Source organism: Mytilus edulis, chromosome 10 (assembly GCF_963676685.1).
Source record: "Mytilus edulis chromosome 10, xbMytEdul2.2, whole genome shotgun sequence".
NCBI classification, from domain to species: domain Eukaryota; kingdom Metazoa; phylum Mollusca; class Bivalvia; order Mytilida; family Mytilidae; genus Mytilus; species Mytilus edulis.
This window is the reverse complement of record NC_092353.1, coordinates 55034461-55046919: the sequence shown is the minus strand read 5'-3', so window position 1 is coordinate 55046919 and position 12459 is coordinate 55034461. Positions and strand designations below refer to the sequence as shown.

Below are 12459 nucleotides of genomic sequence, written 5' to 3'. Positions count from 1 at the left end.
GAGAGATATGGGCCTAAATTCCTTGTTAAGATGAAATAACAATTAGCGTATATGGCCCTGTATAGTATGCAGTTAAATTATTATTATATTCATAGTGCCTTATGTAAGTGTTTTGTCATCACATATATGGAACGGTCCTCTTCTGTGGATACATAGTAATAGTGGAGACAACATTGATAATTTGAATCAATTAAATTTTCAATAAATTTCAAATTCAAATAACATCAAAATAATTCTGCTTTGTTTCCATATCCTATATATCCACAGATTTTTAAATGCATTTTACGGACAACAAGAGTTATAGATAAACATAAATAGAAAATGATTAGTGGCAGACCCAGAAAATTCCATAAAGGGGGACTCATTGACTGCCTAAGAGGGGAATAGCTCCAGTCATTCCCTATACAAATGTATAATCAACCATTTTTTTTTAACAAAAGGGGGGAATGGCCTGGGCACCCTTCACCCCATCCCCCCTAATTCTGCCTTTCCATGATTACTGGCTAATCATAAAATTTTTAACTATTCAGTTAAGTGGAAAACATCCGCTTGTTTTATGATTCAAATGAAATCCACTAAATAACCCTTTGGTTAATTTGATCTTTTGAAAGGAGGGTCAGAATCAGGGGTAAGAAAACTGTAAATTTAAAATCTCACTAAGAGACTCTAAAATATGTATAAATCAGAAAATTGAAACTTCGTGTAAAAATCACTTTACAATCTGTTTTGTAATGTCTCTATTCAGAGCTAAAGACATCATGAAAGAAATAATGTATATAGAGAAGTTAAATACTACCTTACTTTGTTCTGAGTTCAGAGTCAGTAATAAAGCAATATTTAAAATGTGTAAGAAATTCGAAGTGAAAAGTAGTGAAAGAAGGGACAGAACACACATTTTTCACACAAGCAGAAGAAAATTCCTCCACCTTCAGTTGTCCATAAAATACATTAGAGATAACTAAAAAAATAATAATAAAATAGAAACATGTATTTAAAATAAATCAAAATACCTAAAAACTTGAATATTTGTACTTTTTTGCATATTTATTGACTTTTTGCATGGTTTATATATAAAACTGTACAATGTAAGTAACAAATTTAATAACCTGTGGATTCATTTATTTTTGTGGTTTTCCAAAAGTCTCTGTATATGTTACAGGCATTTTCTAAATTTAGGCATTTTGTAAAATGCCTGAAAACTTTAGGCATTTTCTAAAATGCCTGCAAGATTCAGTCATTATACATAATGACTAAATTTTCTACGCATTTTATAAAATGCCTGGAAAAATTGAAGGGCATTTTACAAAATGCCTGAAATTATTTTATAGAATAAAATCTTAAGAAAAACAATTGAAAGCTCACCAGAGCTGTTTTATTTGTGATAAAACTACACAATATTTGTCCTGAGTTTTTGCAATTATATAATGTTTGGCGTAAAAATTGATTTTTTTCTACTCAGACCACATTTGGAGAAGTCTGGATCATCACACTTTTAGGTCTTTCATTTCCTTTACTGATAAAATACTTGAACGTTAGGCAACATAAGGTTTCGCAATAAGCACACACATCTCACATGCATATCTTCTTTTTCATATGTTCCAAAAAAAAATCAAAGTATATTATCATGATTCGTTTAATCCGCATCTTTTGACTTATAGCTTTAAACGGACTCAAGCAGATCTGACCACGACGGGTGATCTTTCTTTAGCAGGAAACGCTTCTCCTGTCAAAGCACTGTTATTTTTCTTTTCTTTGTCGATTTTTAGCTCTCCTAGCAAAGGGGGTCAAGTGAGCTTTTCTAATCTCGGCGGCTATTTTCAGTCTTCGTCTGTTAACTTTTACAAACATGTTCTCCTATGGAACTACTAGGTCAAATTTAACCAAACTTGGCCACAATCGTCATTAGAGTATCTTGTTTAAAAAATCTGTCCCGTTAATCCCTAATTGCCAAACAACATGGGCAACATGGCTATAAATGGAACATAGGGGTAAAATACAGTTTTTGGCTTAATATATCTCTAAATCTAATGCATTTAGATCAAATCTAACATGCGGGTTAAAAATTTCTTCAGGTTAAGATCTACCAGCCCTGACATTTTCAGACGATCGGACAACCTTTTTGAGAACTCTTAGGCTGTCCTGAAGGTTTTTTTTCTGTTCCTGTCCTAAATACCTTCATTTCAATTGCAAGATGCAGTCTAAATTTCTGTCCTTTATCAAGGTCAATCCACAGTTAAAACAATCCATACCAATAAAAACCAAATTGTTCACATCTTAAAAAATGCATGACATATTTGCAACTGAAAGCAAAAAAACAGCAAAACGAAATTTTCTCTACTTCATATGTTTCAATTTACTGTTTTTAATCTATATTTTCTAAAAATGTGATTGTAAATTGTGTTCTTTTGACAGAGCAATTTGTTTTTTCGCCATATTGACAAAATAATCATAAATTCACTGTTGGTATCTGAAATACAGAGCCGTGAGTACGTGCTTAACGTAGTTTCACTAAAAAGAACATATCATAAGGCATAAAAAAAACTTCCAATCTGTTTTTTGGAGAATAAATTAGTTCTAACAAACCATTAGTTATTTTCTTGGTAAGATATTGTGTTTTTGTCAACTTTTGTCATATGCATCTCATTGATATCCCCCTTCTACAAATTGCCTGAAACTCAACAGGCAATTTGTGGAATTTCGCATCAAAATTTCAGTCATTTTACAAAATGACTAGGTATTTTTAGTCATTTTGTATAATGTCTGTCAAGGTTAGGCATTTTCTAAATTGCCTGAAAATTCAGTCATTTTACAAAATGCCTAAATTTAGGAAATGGCTGTAACATATATATTCATATAGCAAATATGAATTAGTTGAATATTTAATATTTTTTTTCAATATGAATTTCAAAAGGTAAGGATGTTTCTCAAACATGTTTATTTAAAACATTGTCATTTTGTTTGGAACTACTGTAAAATTCAGAAATTATTGCAAGAATTTTATCATTGTGAAAAATGTGACAGAGTTATAAACACAATAATTTAAACTCGCATTTTGAAATATTTTATATGAATTAAACTGGATTTTTCTCAAAATTGTAAAAATTAAAATCGCATTTTAGTCTAAAATGACAAAAACACAATAATAAATGCACGCAATAATTTCTGAATTTACAGTTTATGGGGTCGCTATTTGATATTTAGAATTCATTTCTTATGCAGCAATATTGAGATAGTTTTGGTCACAATCATTTTACAGTTTTATATACAAAAAAAAGCCCAAGTTTTTGCAAAAATAACACAAAATTTCAAAAGCTAAATAATAAATCATTCCAAAGAAAAATGCAATGACAAATTATAAATTCCTTACAATGTAAATCTAGATACTAAGAAAATACCATAAATCTGTGCAGTGGTACTATATTCATTTTCTTTATTCATTAAGTAATGACTGTAATATTTTTTTTTACTATGGAGAAATAACATAAAAAATGTGGTGCACCATGTAGGGAGATATTCATAAGTATGCATCAGAATTTTTATGTTACCGTGGATTCCTTAATATTCGTTGGATACCAATTTTCATGGATTTCATGGCTACCTGGGAACCACAAATTTAAATTTTCAACAAATTGCAAATTTTCTAAAGGAATGTTATGTATGCAGACTTTGCCAAACCACGAATTTAAATATCCAAGAATATGCAAGTTTTCCTCAAACCACGAAAACTGGTACCCACGAAAATAAATGAATCCACAGTATTTCGAATAAAAAAAATATTACAGTTATTCCTTATAACTTAATTCTAAATTCCAATTATGAGGAGTAAATCATGAAAAAAACATTGATGAAAAACATGACAAAATTTTGTCTATGAGCTGATAGACAAAAACTTTAAGCTTATCAGAGGACCTGTTGCATTCAAAATTATATTATTTCTATACCAAGTAAATTAAGAAATTTTTGTAATTTTTTTTATCATAGCGATAAATTGTGAAGTAAAGGTCTTGCAGAAATAAGAACTTACAAGACTTAAATTTTTGTATAATTTTTTTTAATACTGCATTTTAAGAAATTGCATTAATGTATTTTGCATTTTTCTTCCATGGTTCAAAAATCAAATAATAAATGCATGCAAAAAAATCTAAGTGTTAAAATAACCAGTTTATATCGATACAGATAATTTTGGCGTTTTTTTTTATTGCTTTCCCGACAAACTTTTTAATGGGGAATGTAAATTGGAAAAATAGTTTTTGAAGTATTAATGATTCATTATTATATATGAATGATGTTTTACAACGAAACACCTTGCAGTAAATATTTCATACAATTCAGTACCACCTTTGTAGGCATATGAAATTTAAAAAGCAGGGTTCAAACTCTCTAAGTGTTTGTCAGTGTCTGTTTGAATTAGCAGCTATTAATATTCCTAGCAAGCCATTGGCATTACACCAAATAATCCCATTACTAACCAGCTCTACAACATAGCATTTAGTTTTGTACATTAAATTCATTCAAAGAAACCCAAGGGCAACTGAAATTATCAAATCTTACAATTTAAAAAAAAAAATATTTATTTAAAAAAAAAAAAAAAAAAAAAAATATAAATACATAAATTACGAAAAAAATAAATCAATCAAAAAATAAATCAATCAAAAAATTAAGAAGACATCAACAACAGCTGAAAATTAAAGTAGTCACAAAGAAACTAAACTTTACACGAGATGGCAGAAAATTGATGCAATACATAGGAAATATTAATTTATTAAAGAAGAAATATACAACATGCTAATGATGATTTTAAACTTGAATGGAAACAAAAGCTAAATTAAGTGAATGTTAAGTATGATACAAAATGCAATATATGTATATTCAAAAAATAAGTCTACTAAGCATATCACTACTGCATACCACTACCATATATAAGCTATGGTTTCAAAGGAAGAACTATTCTAAGCTAAAATGAATGCTAAAAATGATGTTATGCAGAAGTAAAGAAAGTTAAGACGATATTCAATATGCATCTCTGGTTCTAATTCAGGAATAAACGGAATAAATGTAATTTAAAAATAAAGGTTTAAAAAATTTATTAAAAATACAAATTCATCAATATACTACTACCTAAATAATAAAATTCTAAAGACAGGAACTTTGTATGTCTAGGTTTGGCATGTGATAAGTTTTTCTAAGATTGCTGTGTGTTAGCTTAGTAGTAAGGGAATACAGAAAAATGGTGGGAATAAGTTATATATTTTGTTTTCATCAACAGCTATTATTTTCTTTGACAGGGAATATATAAAATAAATGAGAAACATGTGAGGTAATCCAAAAACATGGGAGATAATCCAAAAAGATGGGAGATAATCCACAAAAAACTTTTCCAAAATTTACAAAACACATCACAGTAGATACCAAATGCAATAAGCTGAATAGGTTTTCATATTAAGATTGTTTGTTAAACAAATTTTATTCCTAAAAACAGGAAAAAAAATCAAACAAAAACTTAGATCTACATAAAATTTGTTGGTATTTTAAACTATCTACTTATTAAGTCTTTTACAATAAATTGTGAGAGATAACAAAGACTTTGCCATAAGGAGATTACTCTTTGAAGCATAGCAAGTTAGTTTCAAATCCCAAGTATTGAATACTCAGGTTTCACGTTAGTCAATTATATCTGTGACCAATGTACAGAATCCTGGATTAATGGCTATGATTTTAGGTACCAAATGTTCCAATGTAAAAAATAAATAAAGTACACTTTGAAAATTAATAATTTTACAGTAATTCTATTCTGCATGGGCAAAATAATTCAATACTTTTTTTAAAGATATAAATGCTTCTTTTACAGTGTAATTGTAAACAATTTTTATCTTTGCATGATGTGTGCAATATATTATAAACATAAAGCCAAATTTTGATATATACTCCAAAATGATGCACATGTGCAGAAGGCTCTGTAGTGACAAAATACAAACTAACACCTTTTACCAACCAAACCTAGACATTGTAAGCATGGGGGATTTCAACACAGTACTAAACCTACCTGTCGAGATCTGCATCAGTTATATTTAACAAACCAGAGTGGAGGCTACGAGAACGATGATATTTAGGTTCCGTACTAAAAAATAATTAATTTACATACATTACTGTAGACAGATAGGGGAATATTTATATAATTTAGATATTTTGGAAAAGAATAAAAAGCAGTGAATAAGTGAAGAGAATAAGATCTAGCAATAAGTAGGTCATATTTTGCATCCGTAAAGAGAGAGAGAAGAAGAAGAGGCAGTATCCAGGCATTTAGATTTAATTAAAGAATGCATGCCATTTTATCAAAATACGACAATCTGAAGCAGTGTAAAAATTCCTACCTCTAATTTCAACAAACTAACAATTTTGAACTAATACACATAAAGTCTTAATTTTTTGTGCCTTGTGATAAAATCTTAAATAAATTTATAAAAATGCAACAAATTTGTAAGTGTTTAAAATTTGCATCTGATGTTAAAAATGTAATGAAACGGACTACATTAAATCATGCCTGATGTCTAGTATTATTTACAACACTAAAAGTTTTCTCACTAGATATGAACTCATGCATTTTTTTTTCTTTTCAAACTGTTTTGGATTGAAAAAACATCAACTAAAACAGCAAAGAAGCCGATGAAAATAAAATAAATTTGTATTAGCTGCAACTAAATTCAAACAGACACTTTTCTATATACACATAAAAAATAAATAAAATGTTAGCGTGTGATATATGTGTTGTGTACCTGGTAGGTGATTCACTGAAATTACACATAAGAAGACACATTGATTAAACTATAAATACGAAAAATGTATAATGAATAATTCAAAAGGTCATTTAAATAGTTTGGACAATTTGGAGACTTTTGAAGGACATTTGAAAAAAGAAACAATCTTTGGGACTATAAATATAAATATTTAACTTTTCAATTACTATATTTTTATCAAAAGGTTACCAATTTTATCTTATTTACACATTTCCAACTTTAGCATATGTTAGTTGCTTCTAGTATTGCATATAAAGAAAGAACCAAGTTCAAAACTAAAAACAATACTTCAAAAAAACTATTGAAACCTTATACCTAATCAACAGATGAATATGGGTTTGGCAGATCTTAGCTAAATAAAAATAAAAATACTCTGAGTATAGCCATTCCACCTCCAAAAAAAAAGATTACCTGGCCTGGAGTAGGCCTTGTAGAAATCTGAAAAGATTTCAAAAGTTAAAATACTGTAAATTCAGAAATTATTGTGATGTTTTTATTATTGCAAAAAATGCAACAGGATTATAATCGCAATAATTTACTCTCCCTTTTGGAATTTTTTTTTATATATTAAACAGATTTTTTCACAATATTGCAAAAATTCAAATCAGATATCAGTCTTAAATGACAAAATCGCAATAATAAATGCATGCAGTAATTTCTGAATTTTCAGTATATGAATTAATAAACATATATGATACCTTTACCTCTGATAATATCAAGATAAGGACTATTAACAATAATTGGTCTTTGGGAAAAAAATTGGCCCTTAAATATCCGGACAAATCAAAACTCAATGATAAATGCGCTAGTAAACAAAACACAAGCATTCTTCAAATTTTGGATTTTTTACACTGCACACAAATCAAATTATCAACAAATTCATCAAAAATGTTGAAAACAAAGAGATGCTATTGAGAATAAATTCCGTACCTTTCATCTTCGAAGAATTCTGGATTATTATCAGGGTCGTCTAAATTTTCCATACTGCAGGACATTTGTATCCCATTCTTGGTGTCTCGACTGTAAATACACAATAACACATGCAGGAAATAGAACATGTTAAAGTATTTGTTTATGTGCCAAGAATTTTTTTTTTTTTTTTTTTTTAAATCAGCAAATTATCAACATGTGTTTATTTGTCAAGTTAAATTATGATAAGAAAAGAAAATTAAATAAACTAAAACATATATTTTTAGTTAATGATGCCAATTCGCCTTTTCAAAATCTAAAGGACTGTGGGTAATCTCATTGTTCGTACACCAAAATGAAAATAACGTTACGTCATTGGTTGAATTTTCATTGTTTATCAAGTAAACCAATCACAACGTTTTGGTGTACACTCTTGAAAATAATACCCAGGATGCATTAGATTCTGAAAAGGCGAATTAGGGGCAGCAATACTTTTTTCCCATGTTGAGCAAGTGGTTGAAAAATTATAATGTTATATTGCATAAATTATTCTGCCAATTAAATTCTTATAATTGATAATCAGCATTTCTGTTATATCAGGAATTGTGATTAAGTATCTAGAGTGGGGTGCTCATTTTCGCTGGGGACACAATTTCGCCGTTTAAGGATTTTGAGGTGTAAAAACTTCAAAGGATGGCTGAAATGGAAGAAATGTACCCGTAAATTATATTTTTATAACAAATATAATATTTTTTAAACTGAGACAAAATTGCGGCTCCTACCGAAAATGACAGAAAAACGGACAACGATTTTCGGACAATTTCCTGAATAAAAAACACGATTTCAAAGAAGTATTTCTAAGTAAATATTTGACTGAATGCCCTAATTTTGAATTCTTTATACCTTTGAAATGTCTGCTATTCATCTATAATGCAATTGATTTGATAAAAGTTGTTAAAAGCTGCGGTTATTTGGTTTTAAATAGATGTGTAAAAACGGCGAATATGTGTCCCCCATTGACAAAACATCCGGAAATTTCAAACACCCTTTAATCTTACTTTTCAGATGATTTTCTTAAAACAAACCGGTTTTCAAGCTTGCATTTGAAATTATCTTCATATAGAAATATCAGTATACTTCAAAAACATTTAGACCTGAACATAAACTGTAGAAAATATGGAAAGATGTGGCGAAAATGAGCACCCCACTCTACAAGATAACTATTATATCTAGTTTATCTACATTCTACATTCACCCATTAAAAAAAGAAGATGTGGTATGATTGCCAATGAGACAACTCTTCACAAGAGACCAAATAATACAGAATTTAAACATGTAAGTGGGTGCCCAACCCTCCCCTAACCATGGACGGTGATGCTATAGAACACTACTTACTATAACTGTACAAACAATAAACAAACAACACATATAATCAACAGCAACAAACAACAACAACCACTTAAATACAGGCTCCTGATTTAGGACAGGCAGCTGCATTTTTTCACCTGTCCCAAGTCAGGAGCCTCTGACCTTTGTTAGTCTTGTATTATTTTATTTTTAGTTCCTTGTGTACAATTTGGAAATTAGTATGGGGTTCATTATCACTGAACTAGTATATATTTGTTTAGGGGCGAGCTGAGGGACGAATCTGGGTGTGGGAATTTCTTGCTACATTGAAGACCTGTTGGTGACCTTCTGCTGTTGTTTTTTCTATGGTCGGGTTGTTGTCTCTTTGACACATTGTCCATTTCCATTCTCAATTTTAGATATAGAGTGGCAGGGTTAACATTTTAGCAGGAGTTCAAACCCTCATTTTATCCTGGTACAGTTGTGTATATTTTTTACCTATATTATACATGCAACATGTACTATAATTAACCTATCGACTCTAGATTAAACTGAAAACTCCTCAAAACTAGAATAGCACACATCAATAAATATATTTATTGAATAATCTTGTAGTTGTTTTGAGTAGGAAATTAAACATGAATCTAAAACTCAGAAATAAGAAAGGCAGATTTTGAGAACAGCATGCAAACGAAACACAACCTATATGTTATCTGAGCAACATTCTAAAATATCAATTTAGAGCTCTTCAAAATTGATAAAGTAAGTTTAGAAAAGAAAGATTTAGAAATATGTTCGTCAATCCATGTACAAAGAAAGAAATTAGATGCATTAGATTCTGAAAAGGCGAATTAGGGGCAGCAAATACTTCTTTCCCATGTTGAGCAAGTGGTTGAAAAATTATAATGCTATATTGCATAAATTAATCTGCCAATTCAATTCTTATAATTGATAATCATTATTTCTGTCATATCAGGAATTGTGATTAAGTATCTATAAGACAACCATTATATCTAGTTTATCTACATCCTATATTCACCCATTAAAAAAAGAAGATGTGGTATGATTGCCAATGAGACAACTCTTCACAAGAGACCAAATAATACAGAAATTAAACATGTAAGTGGGTGCCCAACCCTCCCCTAACCATGGACGGTGGTGCAACAGAACACTACTTACTATAACTGTACAAAACAATAAACAAACAAAACAATAAACAAACAACACATATGATCAACAGCAACAAACAACAACAACCACTTAAATACAGGCTCCTGATTTAGGACAGGCAGATATAGAATGTGGCAGGGTTAACATTTTAGCAGGAGCTCAAACCCTTATTTTATCCTGGTACAGTTGTGTATATTTTTTACCTATATTATACATGCAACATGTACTATAATTAACCTATCAACTCTAGATTAAACTGAAAACTCCTCAAAACTAGAATAGTACACATCAATAAATATATTTATTGAATAATCTTGTAGTTGTTTTGAGTAGGAAATTAAACATGAATCTAAAACTCAGAAATAAGAAAGGCAGATTTTGAAAACAGCATGCAAACGAAACACAACCTATATGTTATCTGAGCAACATTCTAAAATATCAATTCAGAGCTCTTCAAAATTGATAAAGAAAGTTTAGAAAAGAAAGATTTGAAATATATTTGTCAAACCATGTACAGAGAAAGAAACTAAACGCATTCAGGTTAGACAAAAAAAATAAAGCAGAATTTCACAGAACGCTTGATGATATTTGAGTAATGATTCTAAAACAGGGATAATTTTATTTGGATGCAAGTCCTTTTTTCATTTACTCTGACCAGAACTTTGGTACTGATAAAAATTAGCCATGATGAAGATAATATACTCATTTTTTTTTCAAAATTTACAAGACAAATTCCAAATACTGCAGATTCCATTAGTTTTAATGTGTACTAATTTTTTGGATTGAGGAAAAGTTGTAATTCAGTGGATAGTTAATTTTATGGTTTTGTCAAAGTCTGCATACACATCCATATGATCCTATGGGAATGTATACTGTAAATTCAGAAAATATTGCGATGCTTTTATTACTGCGAAAAATGCGACCAGGTTATAATCGCAATAATTAAAATTCGCATTTTGTAATTTTTTATATGAAGTAAACAGGATTTTTTCTCAATATCGCAAAAAATTAAATCGCATTTTAGTCCAAAATGACCAAAACGCAATAATAAATGCACGCAATAATTTCTGAATTTACAGTACTTCTTAGGACATTCACTTTTGTGTTTTACCTATACCCCTGATAATCAAGGAAAATTGATATTACATGAATAAAGTTGAATCCACAGTAATTGAAATTCTAGCAAAAACAAAGAGTGCACATGCTAAAATATCTCACCAGTTTTTAAGACTACAACAAAATTCTTTGAGATGAGTTTATGTATCAAACAAAACAAAACAAAACAAAACAATAAACAATGAAATAGTGGTACTACAAACGTATTACTCATTGTAATTAGAAATCTTAATGTTAACCATTAAAAGCTGGAGAAGCGGTCAAGGTTTCATGACGTCCACAAGACAGATATATCTTTCAATGATCTATAGACCAACATAGTTAGCCTAATACACACAGTAATTGGAAATCTGACCTGTGTATGGAATATAACATTCAACTTGTTATTTTTTTACGTTTTCATTTAGAACAAGCATAAGTAGACATGTTTCATACAGTAGGAGGTAAAACCTAAAACCTATAGAAATTATTGAAACTGGTCTTACTATCACAATTTTCTAACCTTTCTACAGGTTTTTACTTATCATCCTGCTAAATTAATCAATAATATTTAACTAAGAATTAATCATAAATTTTTTCATCTTACAAATAACAAGTAAAAAGGTTTTAGTCCAGTTTTTAATGTTACTGTTCTGATTTTTTGTGGTTATGCTTACAAAATCATATTACATATAGCATAATTTTTAACATAATATTTTTTCCATTATCAAAGAGTATGGCCAAACAAACTGGAATGATGCCAAAACTATACACGAAACTCTTTCACATTTTCAAAGTTTTCTTTCCATCCCATTGCTATTATTGACACATGTTACTTTGTATTTTTTTTAAGATTTTAAAACAATACCTTTTTTTCCTTGGTACATGTAATTCTAACTTTGGCTTTTGTTTCTTCTTTTCGGCTGCTGGCACTGAAATTTAAAAGTTGTTATAAGTAATCACAGCAAGCAAGATCACAGAATCTTGAAAACTTTGCACTATGTAAAAAAGATAATTGTAAGTTGTGCAATAGATTTTCAAATTTAAATAGCAGAATCCTGTGCAAAAAATGAGTTTTGCTGATGACCAATAAATCGGTGAAATCCTCTAAACTAACTAGGATATGGACTTGAAAATTGAATCA

The 12459-nt window shown here is 29.5% G+C and overlaps 1 protein-coding gene across 1 annotated transcript in view; it reads right to left on the bottom strand.

Moving 5' to 3' along the window:
- LOC139492165 (mitogen-activated protein kinase kinase kinase 15-like) overlaps positions 1-12459 on the bottom strand; it is a 97870-nt gene that overhangs the window by 38339 nt on the left and 47072 nt on the right. The window contains exons 26-29 of the mRNA XM_071280317.1: positions 12184-12247; positions 7725-7814; positions 7206-7232; positions 6044-6118 (exon numbers count right to left, since the gene is read on the bottom strand). Of these exons, the coding sequence (XP_071136418.1) occupies positions 6044-6118; positions 7206-7232; positions 7725-7814; positions 12184-12247 (256 nt within the window). The remainder of the gene's footprint in view (positions 1-6043; positions 6119-7205; positions 7233-7724; positions 7815-12183; positions 12248-12459) is intronic.